The 26045-nt window shown below is 40.6% G+C and overlaps 2 protein-coding genes across 2 annotated transcripts; both read left to right on the top strand.

Annotated features, from left to right (window-relative positions):
* Positions 1–829: 829 nt before the first annotated feature.
* On the top strand, positions 830–7924 carry LOC306710237 (GRAM domain-containing protein 2B-like). The gene is made up of 15 exons (XM_079178655.1): positions 830–982; positions 1340–1465; positions 2273–2360; positions 2445–2514; positions 2588–2691; positions 2781–2876; positions 2953–3024; positions 3328–3501; positions 4224–4304; positions 4416–4527; positions 4941–5057; positions 5653–5725; positions 5829–5933; positions 6049–6133; positions 7069–7924. The coding sequence occupies exons 1-15, from the start codon at positions 894–896 to the stop codon at positions 7105–7107; spliced, it is 1431 nt and encodes a 476-aa protein (XP_079034781.1). The 5' UTR covers positions 830–893; the 3' UTR covers positions 7108–7924.
* Positions 7925–9190: 1266 nt separating this feature from the next.
* LOC306710166 (TNF receptor-associated factor 2-like) lies at positions 9191–15277 on the top strand (the record flags this gene model as incomplete). Its single annotated transcript, XM_079178567.1, has 10 exons — positions 9191–9378; positions 10136–10214; positions 11212–11310; positions 11833–11994; positions 12103–12177; positions 12586–12660; positions 12793–13365; positions 13581–13758; positions 14468–14616; positions 15042–15277. 10 exons carry the CDS (start codon positions 9191–9193, stop codon positions 15258–15260), a joined length of 1797 nt encoding a protein of 598 aa, XP_079034693.1. The 3' UTR covers positions 15261–15277.
* Between the last annotated feature and the right edge of the window lie 10768 nt (positions 15278–26045).

Raw genomic sequence — 26045 nt, 5'->3', positions numbered from 1 at the left:
AATTCCTGCATTCACATTTTTGTAAAAAACTATTAGCATCAAAATATACTTAAAGTACCAAAGTACTCATAATGCAGAATATATCATTTTAGAATAATATCAATTATAATTATTGATGCATTAATGTGTTCATCACTTCGATGTTGCAGCTGCTGAAGGTTTGTGTCATTTTAATTACTTTATATACTGCTGGGGAGTTTAATCTATAATAATATATCATTATTTATTAGGTATATTTTGAAATCTGAAAATGTAAAGGAACAATTAATTTAGTAAAAAGTACAATATTTCCCTCTAAGATAAAGTGCAGTAAAAGTATAAAGTAGAGTAAAATAATTAAAGTACAATAGCTCTAAATAGTACCTGAGTGCAGTACTTCAGTAGATGACTAACATTTACATTTTGGTATTTTGCTGCTTTCCACGAGGTCACGTGAGGTTAAACCTAAAGCACACCTGAAAGTACAGCTCACCTGGTCTCTACTGCCCCCTGCTGGTAGTCTCCCTCACACACACTCTGATATAACTTTCATGTTTGAAAAGCAGTTGCAGGACAATAAGAGAGTTTGGAACCAGCGACTCACAAGTTTGTGGGACTTTGTTTTTACGCAGAAGCTCAACCTTGTGAAGCGTTTTATTTCTCTGTTTATTACAAGGGAATAATGTTTCTCTGCAATGTTTATAACACGATCCAAACTTCTTCTTGCTGATGTTGTTCCTCGCTGTTTCCTCCCCCCCCTCTCCCATTTTCCCGGCTCCTCCTCTGCCGGGCTTCTCGGTCCACCGAGTCGAGCTTCCCAAAAAAAAAAAACTTTCCGTGCCAAGGCTTCCTGAAGCTTCTGTGTTGGATCCGATGGAAGTGGGAGACGCGTCGGATATGAAATATAACACACCATGGTGCTGATGACCGAGCAGGCGGACAGACCTCTGACCCCGCTCTCCGCACCGGACCAACTTTTCCGCAGGGACTCCCGAGGGACCCGGTAAGTCTGGATAAGATGGAGAGGAAAGGGCCCAGGGTGGCTTTCCAGGCCTCGTGCATTCTGGGTTTATTTATTTGCACACACATCCTGCTTTTCTTTTCGAATTAATAAAGGGCTGTGCTCACTTTGTTTAACAGATGCACGCGACGCGTACGTGGCACTGAATAAGAGCAGATATGGTTAATTTGCATGGAAGAGAATAATAACTTTTCATGTTATGAATGATAGCCGATGGGTCTGCTTTGGCTGTTTTAACGCAATGCTTGCAGACATCCCGCATACTTAGTTTGACAGTGTTTGTGCAGCAGATTGATGCACATTAAAAAGAGGGAACGGTGTCCTGTGTGGTGTTCCCAGGTCTGAGGTGGACCATGGAGGGGGGAGGAGACACATGAGGCGCGGAGGGTCACCTGCAGACCTCCAGCTGTATCTGGACTCAGAGGCAGACCCCTCAGAGAGCAAGATGAAGCCAGCCGGCATGGGGTGAGGAAGGGTGTTTCTTTATTTTATTAAAGCAACATTCTTCAGCTTTAGCTTCTAAAATGCTGGATTTGCTGTTTTGATCACTTTAAATCGAATATTTTAGAGTTTTGGACTGTTTGATGGACAAAATAAGATATTTAAAGATGTCGCTTTGGTCTTTAAGCAGTTAATTGAGAAAATAATTGGTAGTTTTTTAAAATGTATTTAATCTTTCATTTAAACGGGTTGTCTTATTGAGAGCATGTGTACAAGAATAAAAACGCTACACATTAGTTTCTGGAATTGCACATTTAGCTTATAGGCTTATAAAATCAATCGGGCATGAAATAAATTAGTAGTTGTGGCCCTCAAAACAACCAAATCTAAATATTATGATGTGCTAAAACAACTGGAATTAATGTAGATTTTTAATACATTAAAACTGTCTCGTCTTTGGATTGTTATCGACTGTGTCGTTTCAGACATAAAAACGCATCCATTATGGTGAAAAAATGCTAATTAATAAGCATCTTCACAGATGGATTAAAGGCTAAAATTATAGTTTAGCAACACCCTGAAGAAATCTAAAGAATAAGATTCATTTTCTTTAAAATGAAATCTTATCGTAGTTTAAACTGGATCGATTTCACTAAAGTCGTCATACCAGCTCCGTAATTCCACCTAACTACTGTGTATACCTCATGACCAAAGTGCTGTTTACACATTTGTCTGTTGCTGTGTAAGCAGCTCTGATGTAACGCCGCTGACACCCTGCAAAGCCAAATGAAGGACGTTTATATTTCCTTTAACACACCTTAAATTTGTCAGATTGAAACCTGTGGAGCAGCTCTCTCCAACGCTGACTCCGAGCGACTGTGAAACAAAGCTTGAGAGGAAGAAAGTCCAGTACAGTCACGTACGGACACATCTACTCTAATCTAACACATTTTACATGTTTTGTTTTTTGTGCAGTTTGTTGACAACATTTCTTTGTTTTCAGTTATCGAAGACAAACGCCCAGTATCATAAGTTATTCAAGGAGGTCACAAAAGATGAGCTCCTCAAACAAAGTACGTTTTTTAGATTCTCTTCTCACATGAAGAAGCAAAGGAACGACACTAACATCTGTTTGTGTGTCAACAGGCTACACTTGTGCCCTGCAGAGAGACATTTTATATCAGGGGAGAATGTACGTGTCCGATAACTGGATCTGTTTCCTCTCCAAAGTCTTTGGCAGAGATACTAAGGTATGACACGGTCACTGTGATAACGTTCATGTGTTATGGGTGAACTATCCGGTAAGTCACGGTGGCGTTTTGCCTTTTTTTTTTTACAGATTTCAATCCCAGTGGTGTCTGTGACGTTCATCAAAAAAACAAAAACTGCGTTATTAGTGCCAAACGCCCTCGTGATTGAAACAATAAGTGATCAGGTAAGAAGATGGTTGATACAAATATACGTAAACAAAAAAAAAAAGTGATTCTAATCAAGAAATCATGTTTTTCCAGCATGTGTTTGTTTCCTTCCTCTCTCGAAACTCCACCTACAAACTCCTGCATTCCCTCTGCGGCCATTTGGAGGTAAGTAACATCTTATTTGTCCCCATAGAATTCAATGGTTATTATTATTATTATTGTGGCGTAAACAAGATGAGAGAAATGATCAGTCAGATGGTTGATTAAACCCAATTCAAGCCCAGATATATAACATTTGCATGTTCCAGCGTCCCAAATTTCTCTGTTTCATATCACAGTAAATTGAATATTTTTGTATTTTGGTCTGTCGGCTGCACAAAAATGCAGTTTGAAGACGTCACCTTGGTCTCTGGGACATTTGGATGGGCAGTTCTGAAAAGGCGAGTTTTGTTTTTGTGATTTGAACAGATCGGTGCCGTCTCGGATGTGTTTGGGGAGAGAGTTCCGGAGGGAGGGGGCACCTATGGAGACGGCTCTGTCGCCCCGTGTCCGGTGCTTGGTCCTGAGTGGAAGAGAGAGGAGGTCGGCGTCAGAGGAGTGGAGCCGACGGGATGGAGTGCGGTGGTGGAGCGGGTCAGTGAGGTAGGCGGGGGCCTGATTGTGGAGGGCTTTATGAGTGAGGAGAGGGACTTTGTATTGGATCCGTTGTGGGACGGGGAACCAGAGGAGATTCTGGAGAACAGGGGTGATGTGATCGAGGGTGAGCGGGCGAGCAGCAGAGTTCTGGATGTAGTGTTGGGAGTGTTGGGCGGAGACGGGCTATGTTTTTTTAAGTGGAAAAAGGAAGTTCTGGTGATTTGGTTAACTTGCTCAAAGGAGAGGTTGCACGTCAGATTGATCACAGCTGAGTTTGAGGAAGTTGGTTTGCATCCATGATTTAATGTCAGTGAGGCAGTTGGTCAGAGTGGAGCAGTGGTAATGGCTTATATGTTTTCATGCATTTCAAATAAGATTGATACAATGTTTCTATGCTAAATAGGAAGCTACCGCCAGCAGCTGGCTAGCTTAGCTTAGCATAAAGACTGGAAACAGGGGGAAACAACTAGCCTGGCTTTATCCATAGGTACATATACCCTGTTAAAGAAAAATAAACGTTAAACCTTAAAATGTGATTATTGCTCAGCAGCAAACAGCAGACAGACACAGTTAGCGACTAGCTGGTGAACACAGTGAAGCGATAAGCAGCTAAAGGAGAGAGAACGTTAGACTAACATTCAGTAGTAGTAGTTTTACAAAAAACTTGTATTGCTGCTTAAATAAAACCTTTCTTTGTCCACACTAATGTGTGTCCTCTGTCCTTCCAGGTGGATAAAACTTGTAGCGGCGCCGTTATTTCCTCCTGTGAAAACAGCTTCAGGGTGAAATGCCCCACGTCGCTTCCTTTGGTGAGTCGGGAAGGAAAAATCTACAGAAACACTTTGTTCTCATGTTATACAATACCTTCTCTGTATGTGGTACCCATTGTATATTGTATTTTTCCTGTATGTGCACTCCAGGACTTTTCGGCAGACTTCTCCGACCTCGATGGAGTTGTGCAACAGAGACGTCAGGAGATGATGGAGAGCAGCAGCTCCGGCTCTCAAACTCCAGATTATGACAAAATAACTGGTTTGTGTGCTCCATCCTCATCCCTCTATGTGTACTTTTACCCTTTAAAAAGCTACTGTGCACTTACTTTAATCAGCTCGACTCACTTTGGTTGTGTTGTTGTTGTGCTTGGGGTGTCAGGTGTCACTGTGGCTCGGACAGCCTTTAGTTTGCAAATAGCTGGAGGGAAGCCAAGTGGAATTTGAGCCATGGAGGCTTTTATTTGTTATAGCAAAGACAGTTGGCATGAAAACAGTGATGATCCTATCGAATGATGAACAACATCTTAAGCTTTTGTTGTCAGCTTTTCTGTTTTTTCCATCTTACAAGCAAACATGAAGCACTTGTTCTGTGTTTGTACAGACGTTTGGTGAGTCTATTAATATTTGCTTAGGCAGCCAGAGTTACAAGTTCTTTCCTGTGTGTTTGAGCAGACTTCGCCGGCCTCCCGGACACGTTTCTAAGTGCAGTGAAGAGCGCCGAGGTTTCAGTCCACGCAGACGTTCATCTTCAGACGCAGAGCCAAAAGCACGGAGCTGCCCTGAACAACGGTAGCTTGATACCAGTTATCTTTGTGTTAAAAGAAGCTTTGTTAACCCGTTCGGTGATTCCCAGAAGAACTACAGATTATAAATATCAGTTATAAACCAAGTCATCTATGTATATGTAAAGGAATAGTTTGGCAAATAGTCTTATTTGCGTTCCTGCTGAGTGTTGGATGAGAAGATTGATACCACTCTCATGTCTATACAGTAAAAACTAAGCTGCAGCTGGTTAGCTTAGCATAGCATAAAGACTGGAAACATTAGGAAACAGCTAGCCTGAATCTGTCCAAAGGTATATCGGGTGTCATTACAGCGTCACAAACCGTGTTAATTAGTGAGATTTAGAGGTGTTGATAGGTGGATTTTGTTTCCTTTAGACGGAGCCAGGCTAGCTGCTTCCCCTCGTTTCCAGTCTTTATGCTAAGCTACGCTAACTGTCTCTTGATGTTTCATTATTTACTGTGCAGACATGAGATCAATATTTTCCTTTAATGCATTAAGTATATTTCCTAAAAAGTTCAAAATATACCTTTAATGTGGCACCTCATTTATTTACTTTTTTACAAATGAATATTTCTTTCTTTTTGCTTTTTCCTCGTAGGGTCTACGAAGCTCAAAGACAAATCCTCACAGCCCATCTCCCTACAAGCCATCCTCCTCATCTATTTGTTTTTGTGAGTAACCTTTCATTACAGGAAACACGAGACTCTGACAAGACAATCGTTATTTGGGCGTGCCGGCAGTTGTCTGAATGTGTTTTTGCGTGTCTCTTCATAGAGTCAGCGTTCTCGTCTTGTCCTCCTGTTACATGGCGTTCAAGATCGTGGCTCTTGAGCATCGGTTGAACTCCTTGGTGTCCGTCGGGCAACACATTCGTAATGAGTAAGAGCCGGATTCTCATGTTACCGACGTCATGTTGGTGTCAGAGTCACCAAACGATGAACAAATGCACTCATGCTGATTATATTTCTTTTGGTGCAAATGTTGGTTGTTGCAGAAACGCGGTGAGCCACAGGCCTCAGGAAGAAGTGAATGCTGAGATTTATGGAGAGCTGTCTTCCAACTTGTTCAAGCTAGAAAAGGTTTGTCCAGTTTTCGTGCACGTGCACAGCAAATATGGTCACTGACGAGTCTCTAATGTTATGTCTAATAGTTTAAAGAAATACCTAAACCCACAAAATTACTATTTGCTTATCAATAACTCACCTTGTGTTACTTTGAATTCCTGATGAATGCTCAATATTTAAAACACACGCAGGCAAACGAGTAAAGTGTTTTTAAATAGTGAGGTTTCAGCTAAGATGCATGCGTTTGTGAAGTTGTAAACTTGCGACTGGATGGATGAGACTTGGATTGTAGTGCACTAATTGTGTGAGAGTTTGTAAATGTTTTTCCATCATGGAGACGGTTAGCTTAGCATAATGACTGGAAACAAGGGGAATCAGCTAGCCCGGCTCTGTTCAAAGATACAGAAAGAGAGGGGAGGAGTTATTGATCCATGAGTTTGTTATCAAGACGCTACAGAGCCTGCATCTGTTTAAAAAGAGTTTTGTTCACATTGTTAGAGACGAGCCAACAAAACACAAACATATGAGTGACATCAGAAATAAAAAAAATGTTATTGTTAAAAACATCTTGCATCTACGTCGTGTGGGTCGCTGCATTGTATGTGCAGCTTTCAACCATATGACTGCCGGGGTGTAACATAATCCCGGCGTTGCATTCAAGGGTTAAACAAACGAGACATAACATGTTCATTTGCGAGCTTTAGAGGCGCAAGTATGCAGTCACCGCCCCGGCTAGCTGTTTCCCCCTGTTTCCAGTCTTTGTGCTAAGCTAAGCTAACCATGTGCTGGCTGCAGCTTCATATTTATTGCACAGATATGGGAGTGGTATTAAACTGTTGAACCGTCCTTTGAAAACTTCTATCTGCAGTAGTTCACAGTTAATATGATGAATATTTGATCATTTTTATCCGAGGATGTTTTCAGATGTCCTTCTTGTTTCTAAATCCTAGATTCAAAGAAGCCTTCGGAAGCTACTTGAAGAGACTTGAAAGAAGACTTTTGTCCGTCTGGACTGAAGCGTTTCGTTTTTTTTATTAGAGGTGTCGGTTTATCACTGAAGATCAGCAGAGATCACGTTTGGTAATAGATTTGTTGCCGGACAGCTGATACAGAAAGCTTTCCTAAAACAGATTGAACTTTAACTTAAATTGTGCAATAATAGCTTCTTTCCTCGTTCCACTCAGGACTATTTTATTACTTTTTCCAAACACAATGTTGTGCAGGAGGGTGAGCTGAGGCAGCGTGTTGGTGAAGAGAACATTTAGGCATCTATGCAGTATTTATCTGGGAGCTTTTATTCTGTATTTCACAATAGTGGGATTATTTTTTAAGGTCCAAAGGTCATATTTCAATGTTTTCCAAACATTTCTTAAAAGGTCAAATACATTATATTTATGTCTTGTGTAAAAATAACTCCGATATGGATGTTAGGACAATATCTTTTAATGACATTTAAAGGCAACTTCTTGTTACAGTGTGTTGTATCAGACGGTAGAAAATGAGCTGCTTATGTGAGTAGAAGTTTGCTAGGTGAAGCGTTTTTTTTTATTGTAAATGTTTTTTCTAACCATGTAAATTATAGTTTTTATTTAGGCGCTTCTCAGCTGGTCATAGTTTTTTAAAAGTTTGTCCTGTACTTTTCCACAGAAACTTGTATCTGAAGAGCTGTCAATCATTTCAGGAGCAATAGAAGAGAAAGAGCTTGTGCTTTAAACGGCGGTGGTTTGTTTACATTCAGATCACAGACTGTACCTTTAACTATTGTTTGTGTCGCAGTCCTGAAATAAATGTCTCGGATACAGTTTCTGTTGGTCTGAATTTGTATTTGTTCTGAGAGCAGAGAGTTTGTCAGCAGGTCTGAACACACGTCGGGTCACAAAGATCATAAACAAATGAATGCAAACTAAAGCAATCTAATCACAAATACTGATGCCAGTTGGCAGTGCTGGAAGAAGTACTCAGTGTACTGAAGTAACAGCAGAAATACAACGAAAAAATGCCCTGCGTCTTTTTTATTAATTCTATTTTATTAATAAATGTCTCTGTCTCTCTCTCTCTATATATATATATATATATATATATATATATATATAAATATACACACATTTCATACAAAGGGCTGCAGACCAAAGATGAAAAATGTTTTTCATTAAACAGATGCAAAAAGCAGGAACATGCATTTATAAAGAAAGTGTTTATTTCACAACAAAGCGAACCCGCCCACTCGTGGGGGTTTGAACCAATGGCACGCGCGCCTCCACATCTCGTCTGCCTATCAACCCGTGTTCGGCCCACCGCATGACGTAAGAGGCAGCCTGAAAGTGCAATGGCGATATTGGACAATAACAGCCATCGCTTTCGGGGGAGCACGTCTATATTATGTGGCTAACGTTGAAGAAAACACCTCCAGTCGGCTGCAAAACCACATGCGATATCTGCACGCTGCGCGAGCGACTACCTGCGACCGGGAGAGGTGATTCCACAGCCTCTGCACGCGATGACAGTTTAGACTAGGAAAAAAAAAGACGCTGGTAAGTGCAAACTCTAGTGATTGCAACATTTGCAGCAAAGCTTCTTTCTCTTCTTCTTCCTTCCAGTTGGTAAATGGTGTCTCAGGCTGCAAGCTTCACATTTGAAAGGGGCGTGGCGGCGCGCGCTGGGTACCACTTCTGACTAAAAGGATGCTGATAGCTTAGCAACAGCGACAAGGAAGGCGGAAAGGAAGCGGAGGAGAGACAATGGATGTGCGATTTGTCAGCCCCGTTACTGGGTAGGCTGAGCAGAGTATTTGTTGTGAGTGCAAAGAGAGGCAGCAGCGTCAGTTTATGGGGCCAAGTGAACCACAAGAAGGAGCCAGGGATGCATACTCGAAATGTAAACAAAGGGTGTGGGCCTTCCAGCTGGCCTGTGATGGGGGGGGGGGGGGGAGTAGGGGGGTTATTAAGGCAGGATGGATGTCAGTGCTAAAAATAGGAAATGCATGTTCTCTCTAACTGTTGCATCAAGATGAAGTCTCCCCTCCACGTCTTTCCCCCCTCTTTTACCTCCAGGTGTGACGTGTGAACAGACACCATGGCCACGCAGGAGCCGTCCCCTCCCTCGTCCATGGAGAGCAACAAACCCGGCTTCCCCAAGAAGATCCTGGGCAACCAGCTGGAGGACAAGCACCTGTGCAACTGCTGCCACAACATCCTCCGACGGCCGTTTCAGGCGCAGTGTGGACATCGCTTCTGTTCCTACTGCTTCAACAGGACTGTGAGGTGAGGAGGTAAAACTGTGTGTACCGTGTGTGTGTGCGTGTGTGTGCGTGTGCGTGTGTGTGTGTGTGTGTTGTGCACTGCTGGAGGAAGTAAAAGTTGCAATACTGCTGTGCTGCAAGTAAAAAGTCACGCATTACCAAAGTTACTTTAGTAAAAAGTGCAAAAAATGAACGTTGAAATTACCAAAAGTGAAAGTACTCATTATGAAGAATAACCTATTTCAGAATGATATTTATGATTTTATTGTATTTTTGGGGCGGTATCTGCATTGGTGGAGGAAGTAAACCTAGTAATACCACATTTGCTGCAAAAAAAGTCATGCATTTACAAATTTAATTGAGTCAAAATACAGAAGAATACGGTAAAATGAACTAAAGGAAAAGTACTCATTATGCAGAATGACCCATTTCAGAATTACATTTATTATGTTATTGTATTTTTGGTGGTATCAGTAGTTGTGGAAGAAGTACTCCGATCTTTTACTTGAGTGAAAATAGCAATACTTTGTGTAAAATACTGTTGAAAGTAAAAGTCGTGCATTCAAAGTACATAACTATTAGCATCACTCTAAGTACCAAAAGTGAAAGTACTCATTATGCAGAATGGCTCATTTCAGAATGATACAGTATATATATTATATGATATTATGTGTCTTAAGTGAAAGTTCTTAAGTACTCTTACTCTCCACCACTGTGTATGTGCTGTTTGCATATTTTGGATTTGCAGTACATCAGAGTATATTGTTGTTTTATTGCAGTAATGGACCTCAGAAATGCAGCGCCTGCATTAAAGAGGATATTTTTGAGGATCCTACATCGATTTTGAAACAAGGATGTGTGAGTATAAACACATTTTCATCCAGTTTAGAAAAAAGTTTTTTTTCTCTCGAATGTAAGTAAATGTCTTCACAGAATTTATGCACAGAATTTGTACCTCCAATAGTATTACATTTTAAAAGTAGTGACCAACAGTCCAAAACTCCAATTCATTAATAAAAATCATAAGAATACATGCATGTGAATAATACTTATAAATAGTATCATTCAGAAAGAAAGTAAAACGAGGAATAACATAGACGGACAACATGCATTAATGTATTTACAATATATATTTGTATAATAGTACATTAACCAGCAGTAACAAACGTCTTCAGGGTCTAAATACAGCAGTTTAAATGAAGACTTTATCGGCCTCAGTTTCACTTTGATGTCTTTAAATAGAATAAAAGACCAAGACGTGCTGTGAAAAGATGCCACAGAGTAAAAGTACCAATACAACACTGTAAAAATACTCCACAACCAGTAAAGCCCTTTAATCAAAATACCACATAAGTCCTGAAGTATTGTACTCAGAGTATCAAAAGTAAAAGTACTCACTGCTGTCAGGTGGCCTCTGAGTATAGTTCTTGATTCTTGAGACGACCTCATCACAATATATGTTCCTCTATTTATCTTTTTTTAAACTTTCTGACCAAACAGTTTCAGGTACAAAGGAGCCACATGACTGATGATGAATTAAAAACAATACTTTCCGTTCCCTCTTTTGTAAACACGTGTAAACTGGACAGTAAATGTCTGTCATTGCTTGTAATAATGGACGAGAATGAAAGCGGCTCACTGACCTGTTTAGAAGCGTTGAAGTCTTGTTGCCGCCTCGTGCTTTATTTGTGAGCAGCAGACGTGCAGAACAAATGTTTTTAATCTTTGCGATCCTAAAAACACACGTTAACTTCCATGTTTTGATAAAAAGAAACTCACCTGAACATTAATAATCTATAAAAAGGAGCACGGCCGCTGGAGAAACTCTTTTTTTTGCTTTCTCTTGTTTTTTCAGGCTTTTCCTGACAACGCGGTGCGACGGGAAGTCGAAAACCTTTCAGCTGTTTGTATCAATGAAAATTGCAGTTGGAAGGGCAGCATTAAAGACTATGAGGTGACCTTTGACCTACTTTCAGGACTTCCTTTTTGCATTTTTTACATGTTTGATTGATGTTTTAATTCTATTGTTTTAGACAAACCAACAATGTTTGTACCCAATGTCTATGAAGTCATTTTCATTCATTTAGCTTTTCTTTGTATGTATATTTTTGCATCTATATATTTATGTATACTATATATATTATACTTTATTCCGGCACAACACTACTTTCATTTTAATAACAGATACATTCTTAATGTTTTTTTTACAGTATTTGTTTCATATTTTTTATAGTTCTTTGTCTTTTTCAGTACTTTTACAGCTTCTATTTATATTTCCTCTTACTGTTTCTTGTAAAGCACCAAAACACCACAGAAAAGTCCTTAAATGTTAAAACCTACTTGGCAATAAACCGGATTCTGTTTCTATAAAACAGCGAAGGCGCTGCAGAAGTTTCCGTCCTGTAAAGACCGCTACAACAACTAAGAGCTCTGCGTCTTTATTTATTCATTTTTATTTGTATTCTTTTTTTTACAGCTGAACCACGAGGGGAAGTGTGAGTTCATGATCATCCCCTGCCCCTCCTGTAAAGAACGAATCCGCTTCAATGAACAGGAGCGCCACAACGAGCGAGAGTGCCCGGAGAGGACGCTCAACTGCAAGTACTGCAAGGAGCCGTTTCACTTCAAAAACATCAAGGTCGGGAATGATTCATTCAAAGTTAGCGGAGACGCTCGGCTCGTCACTGCTGCTCTTCATACGTCTCGAAAAGCAACACTGTTGTTTTTTTAATTTTTTCAATTTCAGGCACATGATGAGATCTGTCCCAAGTACCCGATGATCTGTGAAGGCTGTGCCAAGAAGAAAATCCCCAGAGAAAAGGTGGATCTGTGAAACAAGATGGAAACTTTTAGTTGTAGAATTGAAAAGGTTCACAGTCCCACCGAGCTACTTATCACCAGTGTGTGAATGATTACATTCAAGTCACACAGCGGGTTTGTGTTTCCAGAGAGAAAGACGTTTCTGTCAACATACAAAGATTATAAAAGATTTTAACCCGTTTTTACATATGTCTTTGCTATAAAGGTGGTATTTTTGTATGAAAAGATAAAATAACAGAAAGGATTGGAGAACGATTTAGTATTTCTGGAATGTTTTCTCATCTAGACGGTTGGACGAGTCTTAAAGGAATCTTTGAATATCTCCTAAACAGCTGTGAGTGTTGTTTATTGAACCTCTGGGCTCCTTTGCTAGGTTTGCAAATAACACTTGTTATTGTTTATTTTTCAGTATGTGGACCATATTAAGTTCTGCAGCAAATTCAGAACTCCGTGTCGATTTCATGTCGTGGGATGTGACATGTCTGTAAGTAGCCTGATGGTCCGCTCTATAATATTGTATTCTTTAAGTTAAGAGAAGGTTCCAAAGAATCTATCAGACTGCGTGCAGGTGTTGTTTCTGTTTTATTTACCTCCTGTCTTTTCAATTTTTCTGTAGGTGGAAAAGGAAAAGATTCATGACCACGAGCGCGCCTTTGCCTACGAGCACCTCAATCTGTTGCTGCACTACATTATGGGCATGAAAGTGAGCATGGAGGGCCTGCAGCCCCAGGGACTGGAAATAGCCGGACACAAACTGGTGGAACTCCAACAGTCCCTCAGGGAGCTCGAGGCCAGAGTCTCCCAGCTTAGCACCACCTCCTCTGGGCCTCCCGTGCAGGGAGCCGCCGCCGCCTCCTCATCCTCATCCTCCAGCTCCGGTCCCCCTGGTCCGACCGCTTCAGCTCCCCTCCCTCCGCCGCCCACTCTGGCTCCCACTCTGTCCGTGTCCACCTCCTTCACGCCTCTGCCCAGCTCGGTGGGCGCGGCGCTGGAGCTCCAGCTCCACAGCGAGAAGACCAAAGTGGTGGAGCTGGGTCGCAGGTGCACGGAGCTCGAGGTCAAATCCGGCACGTTTGAGAACGTGGTGTGTGTCCTGAACAGAGAGGTGGAGAGGTTCGCCACCACCATGGAGGCCAGCAACCGCCAGCACAAACTGGACCAGGACAAGATCGAGGCTCTGACCAACAAGGTCAGACTGGAACTGTGCCCAGTGTGGCTGCAGTTTGAAGTTGCAGCCCACAGCATTACTCACTGAATCCATACTGACGTTACACTTCCTGTTTACATCCACCAAAGCATTATGGGAACTGTAGTTCCATAATAGGAGCAACACAAAGTATAATAATAGAAGCGACAACATTTTGTGAGGCTTTATCACTGTATGTATTTGTGTTGGTTGTCCAGGTGCGACAGCTGGAGAGGACGGTGGGGCTGAAGGACCTGACGGTCGCTGAGATGGAGGGCCGGCTGAGGGAAATGTCTGCCACGACCTTTGACGGCGTCTTTGTCTGGAGGATCTCCGATTTCGCCAAAAAGAGACAGGACGCCATCGCAGGTCGAGCCCCCGCCATGTTCTCACCAGGTAACGTATCGTCCATTAACACAGTTAAGAAATGTTTGCACCCAATCCAAAACAGACCGGTAGCAATATGATACCGGATCCAAAAGGGAGCCAAGGACAATCGGACCTGGTCGAGCTGAACAGCAACACACAATTAATGAGCAGAAAAGTGCAGCAATTCACCCCAGAAATGCACATTTTTCCACCGGCAATGATTATGACGCACCAGCAAGTACGAGCAGATCCACTCTGGTGTTACACATGTACTCAACACATGAGGCCATACAAAGAGACCCTGCCCCATTACACTGCATATATTGTGCGTTCTTATTGTGAAATGTGGTCAGAGACTATTGTATTTCTTAAGCTATAATGATTTATTTACTTAAAACCAGTAGTAGTGTGTGTAGTGTTGTTGCAAGATATTAAGATACAACATTATATTGGTTCTATTAATTCAAATGGCAAAACACGAGAATGCTTAAATGTCCCACTTTTGCTGAACCCGCCGTACCTCAATGAGGGGTAGACTAAATAACATGAACACCACTCTGTAATGCAATACTAAATACATAAACTGTCCACCGAGAGTAACGTTAGTTTGGCAAAAGCACTCGCTCTCGAAAGCCCCGCCTCCGTGAAGAAGCACGGCGTACGTCTCACGTTTGGAACCCTTCTAATACAGAAGCTTCATTATCTGCAAATGACTAAAGCTGAATCTTCCCTCCAGCCTTCTACACCAGTAAGTACGGCTACAAGATGTGTCTGCGGATCTACCTGAACGGAGACGGGACGGGGCGCGGCAGCCACTTGTCCCTGTTCTTTGTGGTGATGAGGGGACTGAGTGACGCTCTGCTCAAATGGCCTTTCAACCAGAAGGTAAAACGCCTGCAGATCTAAAGGGGGGTTCATTCACTGTTCTTATTAAATAAGGAAACATAGAAGACAAAGATGATGAAGATTGCATGTTTGAAATATGTTCAACATTTATTTTTAATGAGTCATCAAAGGACTGATCTTTTAGAGGAGCCGACAACATCCAGATATTTATTATTTCCTCAAATATATACTTATATACTCTTGTGGGATGAATGCACAGGTCTTTTTAAATGGCTCTTCAAATCAGATAAACTTTTTGTAATTTGTATTTATTTGACAGGAGAGAAATAAATAATAAACAAGTTGCATTATATTTTCACGCAGAGGGACAGTCGGTCTGGACTCGGCCTTAATAATAAAAGTCTTAACGAGTAGACGAGCGCCGATCCAATAACGTCTCTCGTGGGTCTTTTTCCTTCTTCCAGGTGACTCTGATGCTGCTGGACCAGAGCAACAGGGAGCACATCATCGACGCCTTTCGACCCGACGTCACCTCCTCCTCCTTCCAGCGGCCGGTGAGCGAGATGAACATCGCCAGCGGCTGTCCGCTCTTCTGCCCGCTCTCCAAGCTCGATGCCAAGAACTCGTACATCCGCGACGACACCATCTTCATCAAGGCCATCGTGGACCTCACCGGCCTCTAGACACCCCCCCCCCCCATACCTCCGGTTTGGCAACCAGGCAGCTGTTTGACCATTAAAAGCTTCATTTAGGCTCAATGGTGGTCCTTTTTAGGGCTCTGTTCAGGCCTCTCACTGTCCCCCCCTTGCAGTGTGGCTGCAGTCTGCTCCGTCCGGACGGCGCTGACATCGTCATATACCAGGGTGGTCTCTATGCGAGGACCACCGTCCATTGCCGTACATTTCGGGGTGCGAAAAAGCCTTTTTTGGGCGGTAAAATGTCACTTCAGTTGTTGCACATAACGTTTTCAGTTAAAAAAAGAAAAAGGACACAGGAGCACCGGTGCAGCGAGGGTCAGCGCAGTGTTGAGTAGGAGCAGAGTTGACAAAAAAGAGTGCAAGAAAGAGTGCAAAAAGAGTGAGTAAGCATCTTCCTTTAAGCCCCTACAGTTGAAGGGGTGCGTGCTAGAAACAGGGTTGTAGATTACAGACAGCTGGCGTGATCATTCTGATGACTTATAATAGAGTTAGAGCATGGCTTGATTGCAGCTTTTTTTTCTTTCTTGCAGATTGTGGATATTGTGAGCTTCTCAATTCCAGTGTCGAGTGAATTTGCATAGACAAACGTGGAGTTATGTTATGAATAAGATTACAGGCATTTTCTTTGCCTTTTTTTGATTTCTTTTTGATTTTTTTTGGCATGCCGCTGGCGTTTTTTACGTATAAAATGACTCTTTCATTTCTCTCACTGAGCTTTACGATAAAGCTTCCTCGTTTGTTGTTGAACTCGTTAGTGAATTAGCCATCCGTGATGGTGGACATTGCCTGCACGTCTTTGGAGCCAGGCTACTTTAACATGTAAAGTTAGTGTTATTTGTTCCTCTTTAGGGGTTATTTTTTTTTTGGTGGTTCTGATTGGTGGTTTGGTACATCTGTGGAAGATACAGTGGAGTTACCAAGGAGTCAGGGCAGCTTGCCGGTCAAGCCTGAGGCATTAAACTCTGACATAACATCAAACATAGCTGGAGTTTCCCCCCCCCACCCAGGATATGCTCACTAGCTCACATCTCAACACATAGTACTGTGCCCCCACCACAGACTCGAGGTCAACACAGGTTTTTCACGAAATGAAGGGATTGTCCGTTCCTTGTTTTCTGTCCATACAAGTATACAAGTGTGTGTTTCTGCTGCTCTTAAGATAGAATCTATAATATATATATATATATATATATATATATATATGTCGGTGCAAATATACATGAGGTAAATGTGTGCGGAGGCTGAGAAGCGACGTGAAAAACGAGAGATTGTAATACTTTTGACGTTGTTGACGTTACTTATTGCAGATGTTCCTCCCCAGATAGCTCTTTTAGTGTTTTTTGAATGTGCTCTCACTGCACAATAATCCACATTATAACATGTAATTCTTCTATGTGTCCACCAGAGATTGCCGTTCTTCTCACTTAGCATGCATGCTGAGGTTTTTGAGGTTTCACGCTGGCCTGTTTGAAAACCAGTCTCGACCTGTATTGAACCCTCTCTGTGCATGGGAGGCTTCAATCCATTCTTCACTATGGAGTTGTTCGCACGGGGGTTTACCCCCCCGTGGGCCGCGTGTGTGAAAGCGTTTATTTGTGATTTGTTTGGACGAAACAATAATCATAGAATAGTTATTATGTTATATCTGGCGCTGCGTCTGTCCAACAGCAGCAGCAGCCGCCTATATTCATAGCAATTTATAAATATGTATCTTTCATATCATAATGTTGAAATAATCTATATATCAATGTTAATATACACGAGATGTTATAATAAACATAGTATTACTGAATACCTTATTAATTCTATATCTATATACCAGCTTTTTGTTTGTCAAGATGGTTTGAACAGGCCAGGACGACCCCCCCCCCCCCCCCCCCCCCTCGTGCAGGAAGGACTTATGATTCCTTCTAGAGTGCAATATGTACGATTATGTCTGTTATATTTTGATGACACTTTGGCTTTAAGGGTTTACAGAAGTCCTACTCCACTCAGTTGCTCACATCACTCATTTGTGACACCGAAGAACTGCAACCGTTCTTTTTTTTTCGTGGAACTTTTCCAGGAAAGAAAACGCCGCTTTCCTCGTCGTTGAGCGTAGTTTTTATTGATGAAGTGAGGTTTTAGAGAGACGTTTTTCTTAAATGTTGAGGACTTGAGGTTTCTATTCTTCACTTTAAAAGAAATAAAACAACAACGTTTCAGTGAAGACTGAGCATGTAACGAGTAGGATGAACATGACATGTCTTAAGTGGTCTTGTATCGTGCCAAAATCAAATATTACCTCCGTATACTAACAATGTTGTATTTGCAAGTTATATTTTATGTTCTATGCTAAAATATGGTGCCAAATATGTTTATATTTCAATTTGTGCTGCGTGTGTGTGTGTGTGTGTCATTTGAATACGCCGCATGGGTCACCCCTTCTCTAAGAATATTAATATATGATATTAACCCATGAGTACAGAAACCCTCCCGAGGTTTGGTTTTTGAATGTAAGATGTAGATTTATTTTTTTCTAAACGCAAAACAGCAGTTCTGTAAATGTGATGCAGTCGACTTTAATCCACTTTATTTGTGCACTTTGTATCGGTTGTTTGTCCAAAACAGGGTATTTCGTTGAGTGATTTATGTACCTTGAAATATATATATATGTGTATATATATATATTCTGACGTTGATAATATTGATGTGTTACGATTAATAAAGGACATGCAGTATGTAATAAAGGTTTCAGCTTGTTGAGTATTTTTTATTAATTTCTCCGTAGAAAGCTTGACTCAGAAGTAAAAGTACAACAATATAAAAATACTCAAGCATTCAAAATCCTATTTAGAGTATTATCAGCTAAAAGTACTTGAAGTATCAAAATGTTATGCAGAGAAATATCCCCTGATATTGATTTGTTATTAAATGTGACATCATTAGATTGTTAATACTCAATACGCATTAATGTGAAAGCAGTATTTTACTTTTTTTAAACTAATTCATGTACATTTAAGTATTTTAGGTGGTATTTTATCTTAATCCTGAGATAAATTTGAAGGATCAGAAAGAAGGAAATAAAGTCCTGTCTCAAAAATGTGTCTTCATTTGCTGTTTTGGTGAAATATTGGATACTTTTACCTCTAAATAAAGCACAAGTACCTCAAAGTTGTACAGTTACTTCCCATCTTTGCCCACTAGAGGGCGCTAAACAAACGGCCTTGTTGCTCTGAATGAGGTCACTCAGTTCACTAAAAATAAAAACCAGGGAAACGGGGAACATTGTACTTTTATGTGCAGAGTAATTTAAATTAATCTACAGTTTCAGATAATTACTGGACGTGAACTTCTTCACACAAAGAATAAAGTGAGCAGTTTGGCCCTCAGAACAATGCTGTGCTTTGTTCACAGCCGAGTGGATTTAAAAATAAAGATTAATTTGTGTCCTTCCACTTCCTAAATGCTCAAAAACAGGACGAGTTTGTATCAAACATGAACAGAACTTTAAATACTTCTGTAATGAGTCTTGGTGAGTCAGACTGTGCAGAGGAGTTCGGAGGAAGTGAGCTGACAAGAGGAGTGGTCACCTTTAGAGGATGTGGTGGGACGAGGAGATGGGGACAGTGATTCACAGTAAGGTTTTCCCATGACCTTTATTTTGACAATAATAATGTTAATAACATATATCAATGTACATGTGTATTTATGCCCACTGTATGTGTCACGTGGGACAATAAAGACTATTTATCTGTCTATTTTTTTTTATTAATGCAACATTATCAATAATATAATACATAATAATGAACATTCAGAGGGGCTTTATTCTGCATAATAAGTACACCTGTAATGAAGAATTTTATTTTACTTGAGTAAAATATCTGAGCTTTTATTTCACTAATGGAAGTCTATGATACAAAAATAAAATAAATTAATAAAATAAAATAAATGAAATAAAATAAAATAAAATAAATAAATAAATATACAAAATGAAAAACAAGATGAAGATACAAATACAAATAATATTTTAATATATAATTTATATAATACATATTCTTCACTCATACTTTTATAAAACTCCTGTGCGGTGCTAGTCTCACTCACACATGACTCCACACTCTACCTGCCGGCTCTTAAATCGAGCGCACCCTTCTCAATGGCGCGGCTAATTCAAGCCTCGAGCCTCACCTGTTGCTGGACGTTATTCTCACCGGAGGAGCCGTGTAGCTTCCGCTACTTTTAATACATGAATTCATAAAACAGCTCAGCCTGATACCAACACTTCAGACATCTTTGAAGGACCGTTTCAAAGACGGAAAAACCGCTACACTTCACCAAGCTAAGTACATCTTTTTTGGCGTCCATTTTTGCTACGGAGGCCGAGAGTGGCCATAAAGAGAAACCTGTATTTATATATAAGGAGTCAGATGAATCAACAACAGAATAGAAAGTTCTCCTCTAGAGACTGAAGATGCAACAGAAACCTGCTGCCTTCACACTTTAAACTTTATTTCAATCTTCATATACAAATTAGTGATGAACGATTAGTTGATAAACAAAAATACAATTTTTGTTGATCAATAAACCATGTCAGTTATATATATCAAGAATACAAATGATGTCTTCAGCCCGTTTATATAATTGTAAGGTGAATATCTTTTGGGTTTTGTACTGTTGGAACAAAACAAGCATTTTGAAGATGTCACATTGGACATTTTTAATATGAAAAATGAAAATAATTGTGTGTTGCAGCCACTAAACCAAATGTTCAGTTCATTTGAGATTATCACATTTTAAATGAGAGCAATTTATATTGCGTTTGTAAACGAAATTTGGCCTTTGCATTTAATCTGCCCTATAAGCATTGATGAGATTCAGTGTCTCGCTTAAGGAAACTTTGACATGCAAGACAGTAGGAGCCGGGGATCGAACCGCCAACCGCCAATGATCTGGCTTCCGCTGAGCCACTCAACACAGATAAGAGAGGGAACAGTGCAAATTCAAAGGCTTTCTGTTTTGTACAAAGGCGCACCAGAGCAGGAGCACACGTGTGCTCTGAGGTAAATGTGTGAATTGTGATTTTGGGCTGTACAAATACATTTAATTAAACAGCTTAAACAGCTTCCAAAATGACCACAAAACTGAATCAGCGCCTCTTTTTAAACATTATCTTTCCCTGACACAAGTTGTGCCTTTTTAACCATAACGTTGTCCAGTTTTGTTCTGGAGGACACGGACAAGCGGAGCGTTCTGTTGTTTAACTTGGAGGACTCGTCGTCGTGCTGACACAAGGATGTTTGCAGGTTGTCACAGCGGAGCAGCAGATAAACATCTGCATCCTCTTCTCCAACACTCAAATGTGAAACTACGGCTGAGTGGAAAAGACGACGCGCTGCTGCACACGTCGATCTGTTTCCAGCTCCTCTGCTGCCGAGTGAATCTCCACAGAGATGTTCCAGTGTTGTCCGCTCTGTTGGGAGGATGTGGACTGTTGTTTGGCTCAGCCAGTTCCTGTGTGTATATTTAAATCACTTACATCCAATGCACGTGTTTGTCTTTAGTCATTTAGGATTTAGGATCATTTACACCTGCAGTGATGCACAAGGTGGCGAGATGAGGTGTAGTTTCAGCACCTGTTGAGCTGGGACCACGAACGAGAGGACAGAGTGGAAATTCCTCTTCTGTGCAAGCAGATGGAAAACGAATGAACTTCTGACTGAAAATGTCCACTTTTCCTTCTGTTTCCCTCTTTCAGGTGAAACTAAGGAAATGCTAACGGTACTTACTGTATGACCTCCAGTAAGAAAAAAGTTTGGACCAGATGGAGACTCCTGAAAAAATAATTATCTAAAAAGACATCATTTAAAATGCTTTCTTAGATTCAACAGAAACTGAATTCTGAGTTTTATTTTGTAAACAAGCAAGTCTCCAAAAATGCTATACGTCTATGATAATTAAATATACAACCCATCTATGAACACAGTTAAACATCCTTATTGAGTGTTGGAATATTGATGGAAAATTTTAAATACAAGCATTAAAAAATATAATTAATAAGTCTTTATTGATCATTTTAAGCTAAAATTGATACTGGTGGGTAGATTTACTTTCTTGCAATGCATCACATTTTATACAGTTTCATGTAGAATCTAAATATGAGCATATACATGTAGAAAAACACAATATTTAATCTGAAATGTAGTAAAGTAGAAGCGTCAGAGTGTCATGAAAAGGAAATACTTAAGTTGAGTACAGTCTCTTAAGTTTGTTAAGTTTTACTTCTTGAATAAATGTTTGTAATCTCCGTCCCAAAAACAAAAGTTGTCCATTTTTCGCACGAGTTCTGACTCAGAACAGTTGAGACAGACGTCACCTTGCTCAGTTTTGGACCGAAAGCAACAAACAAGAATGACAAAGAGGTTTTACGTACACAAGCCAGACGTTTGAGGATGACGGAGGCATTAACACATCGCCACTTTTGGATCGCTCTCTTTAAGTCAGACATCGAGCTCAGACTAAACAACCAGAGTCCTGAATGTGTTGTTTGGTTCTGTGGAAACCCATGAGGGGTTATAGATGATGTGATCCAGAGTCTGCACAGAGTTTTTTACTCTATTAAACCTTATTTAGTATGTATTTATTGTGCATCTATTATCTCTGTAGAGGGTAAAGGTTTAGCTGTTACACATGAATTAACTTGTTCATAAATTTGAAGTGGCATTGTTGGATTTATGACGTCTGCGCTATTAAGTAAGGGAACGTTTTTTTGGCAAATTAATGCTAAATTGCTCTCTGTGTAATGCTTGATAATCTCAAATTAACTGAACATTTGGTTTAGGGACTGCAACAAACAATTATTTTAATTATAAAATTATAAAAACCGCTGGGCGAATCTCTGAGAAAATTAATTGCACACGATTCCCGATGAGATTGCATGTTTTGATGTATTATTTGCGCAGGTGTTGGCGACGCTGTGTGGCATCTTTATTCGCAGAAAGTTTGGCGCGCTTCTCCTCGCACAGCGTCAGCGATTCAGGTCAGGCAGGAGTTGCTCAGTCATGGCAACAGCTGAGGTCTGATGATGTCACCATGTTGAAGACTCTGCGTAATGCAACTTTGAACAGGGACGCTCTGCTCATCCCCCAGATATGCGGCTGTTTGAAAGATTGTGGCTGGAGAGTGCGGTTAAAGTTCACGAGGTGCATTCATTTAAAGTGAGGTGCTCTGCAGGAAGGAACAGAGTCGGGTTATTTAGGGGAGGAATGTGGATGAAGTGTTGCGTGTTCGTCCACCTTTTGGTAAAAACGGAAATAAGATGGATTGGCAATAAATTCATGGTCCCCAGAGGATGATATTTTTGTCACCACTTCATATATTCTCCAGAGTCAGCAGCAGGTTGACATTTGCAGGTTTTCTTGTGTATAATGTAACTAATATTTGATGGATTGTTACCGCTATCGGGTCGTATACGGCATCTCTACCAAGGTGTCACTCCACAGTTGAAATATGGTCACTTCTGTTCACTGGTTGCAAAAAGCCAAGATGGCGGTGGCAGAAATCCAAGATGGCGACCACCAAAACGCCAAATTGAAGGCTTCAAAACTGCAGTTCACAAACCAATGGGTGACGTCACGACGACTACATCCACTTCTTATATACAGGCTATGGTTTGTATTGTTGTTAGCATGCTAATGTGCTAAACTAAGATGAGGTATTTGGTGAACATGGTAATAACTTTAGCATTTAGCTCCAAAGCGCTGCTGTAGATATTGATTCATTGTTTAGTCAACAAAATGTCAGAAAATAGAAGCTCAAGATGATCTTGTTTTGAAAGGTGATCGTCTGACTTTTTATCTAGCGCCATCACCAAGTCAAAATGTAGCGTGTTAGCATGCTGATACGTACACCACAGAGCCGCTAGCATGGCAGTAGACCCTTTGTCTTGTTTTTCTCAAACTACTAGTCGACAAACGGCTGAATTTTTGAAAAAGACTCCATTCCTGTTGACAGTATTAAGTATCCTCTGTGATCCAAACATTTACTCGTGCTGTCATGGCTGATGTATGCCGCCCTCCTCCCCCCCCGAGATGAAGATGTATTTTCATAACGGCAATCATGATGGCATGCCTGGTCTCGAATGTGTGTTGGCGGTTAGTCAAAGGGGATTAGCAGGAACACCTTCAGTTCCTCTGTTTATATAGTCTTCATACTTTTGAACGTCATATTCCAAGAGCTCGTCTTTAAAGCACAGGACAGTCTGTGGTTGCCAGGAAGCACTGAAAACAACCTCACAGTCAGATTATTGTAGACCCTACTGGACATCTAGAGGAGCCCGGTAACTATAGTTGAGTCAACAAATACAAAACCAAGTCAAATGTGAATATCTTGGGAGTTCAGAGGGGGAGATCAAGCTGCAAACAATTCCATGTGGAGTTTACAGGATCCACAGTTTCCATTTCCGTGTCCTGGACGCAGTTTTGCTGCTTGAGCTTCAGCCAAGCGAGCTGTGGCTGGAGTTTAGCAGCATTATTCAAGACAAGGAAAAACGCCTCGGCTGTTTGAGTATGTGTGAAAATCAAGTGATATTCATATGAGAATCAAGACATGTACACCACAGTGTCCCAAACTATTAAAGTATATTATGGATGGCGCTGTGTGAATTTCATCGAGCTGTATTTACTCTATCTATTGATCCACAGGTCGATCGGTTTACTACTGCTGTATGAACCCAAAATGAACAATTTTGCTCTGATTTAATAGTAAACGGATAAAAGGGATGCTGAAATAACTACATAATAATGCAGATTTGTAAAAAGTCTGAATTCATGTCTCTGCAAGACGACGAGCAAACAACTTTAATGAAGCTCTGATCAATCGGTGCTATTCTTTGCTAACATTGTAGCAGCTCCATTATTGTTTATACACATTTATACACATAGTCTGGTACCTAAGATAGTTGGTAATGTGTATAAACTTTATTAGATTTGAATGCTGATTACTTATGTTTTGAATGCAGGACTTTTACTTGTAGCAGAGTATTTATTACACCGTGGTATTTCTACTTTTAAAGTAAAAGATCTGAGATGACTGTTATTTGAGGAGTGGGCTGCTAATGATACAATCACAGAACATCAAGAGCACTTTGACAAGCCACTAGTCTGATAAAGGTTTATGTATGTATATTTATACATTATTGTATCATGTTCTAGCTTATTACCGTGTCCCACATTGGCTGACTAAATACTGGTTAGCATTGAAATTGGGTCACTCCCCGGGGACTTGTCAATACGTAATTAAAAAGACCGGATACAGTCACGCTTCTCTTGCTCTCTCTGCACAGAATGAACCAGTGTGTGGTGTGTCAGGAGGCGACCGTATAGTTGAGTAATGTCTTATATTATGAACCTTAAACTACACATTTGTTCCTCCACAATATCCATCACCAAATGTAAAAGTACAAAGGCTGAGTAATGAAGGGCCTGCTGGTGTTTCGGTTTGATGTCAGTGGCTCCAGTGTTTGAGATTGAGCGTTTGCACGACCAGCGGGTAACTCATCTGCAACCGATTCATCCTCCACCTGGACATCAGTGAGCTCATTCACTTAATCCTCTCTCGCTGTGACTTATAACCTATACAACCAGCGTTAACGGTGTAAAGGTCTGGTTTACTCAACACCCAAATTAAGGTCCCGACTGTTGAGTAAACCAGACCTTTTCTTTTTGAGGACTTAAAGAATAAAGTGTTAGATACTGTAATGTTAGTAATTAAAGTAAATATGAGTAGTGGAGACAGAAATGGCAAATAAATGCTGTTGGTCAACAAAGCTAAATCACCGTTTGTGTTTTTTGAAGCGTGTCAGTGTCGTTTAATTGACCCTTCGCTAAGCCCCGCCTCCAGCCGGTACTCTGTCAAACTGTCCGTGCTATAAAGGAGTCCATACTGGCTCAACATCATAACATTATGAAAAGGACCCTACATTTGGTTAAAAAAGTAAAATCCTTTTTGTTTAACCTGAAACAGCAGCTCTATCGCTCAAATACACCAAACTCCACTGAGAAAAACACATTTTATCGTGTCGTAAAAACTCAGTTCATCCAAAGTTGACAGAAACAAAGTCACTCGGCTGATGATTTCTAACATTTTAGGAGTAATAACCTGCAAAGAAATCATGAACTTCACGTCACCGGTAGTTTTAAAGCTCGTAGGAAGTTTCTTTAGTGGAATTCACATGTTGCTCAATCCGTCACATTGTTGTCTCCTAAATAGCCGTCTGCCCCACGAGATAAACGGTCTTCTGGAACCAGAGTGTGTTTTTATTGGTATTCTTGTTCAACAACTTCCTGAAAAAGTCCTGAGATCTTCCAGGGCCTCCCGGGTCTTTGTTCTTCTTGGAAAGACTCCTGGAGAAAAGAGGAGACTGTTTTTGAGCTTTTATATCTATTACACAATTAATGAGATTGGCTCAGGACACGCAGAAAGAGAAAGAGAGATTTATTGGTAGCCTGATACATATCTACAGTGGGCTGGAAAACCTTCTGTCCAGATCTTAACGGTACATTATACTGTATAACGTTTACTTTTTTGTAACCTCTTTGTTTTTAAAACAAAATTTTAAAAACAGCTGGGACGACATCAATCACCTGCTGGAACATATTGAATAACTTGCACACAGTTTTGCCTAAATAAATGAGTTGTGGCCTTAATATTAACAAATGATTTACCAATGCTGTGAAGATCAGTTATTAGCAGAACTATTGGGTTGCCAGGTTGTGAGACATCCTGTTGGCT

Source organism: Pholis gunnellus, assembly GCF_910591455.1.
Source record: "Pholis gunnellus genome assembly, chromosome: 18".
NCBI classification, from domain to species: domain Eukaryota; kingdom Metazoa; phylum Chordata; class Actinopteri; order Perciformes; family Pholidae; genus Pholis; species Pholis gunnellus.
This window is presented reverse-complemented; position numbering and strand designations above follow the sequence as displayed.

Coding starts and splice junctions, on each gene's coding strand:
- LOC306710237 (XM_079178655.1), top strand. CDS start 894: ATGGTGCTGATGACCGAGCAGGCGGACAGACCTCTGACCCCGCTCTCC. Junction 2,515..2,587: donor AGATGAGCTCCTCAAACAAA/GTACGTTTTTTA, acceptor GTGTGTCAACAG/GCTACACTTGTGCCCTGCAG. Junction 5,058..5,652: donor CGGAGCTGCCCTGAACAACG/GTAGCTTGATAC, acceptor TTTTCCTCGTAG/GGTCTACGAAGCTCAAAGAC.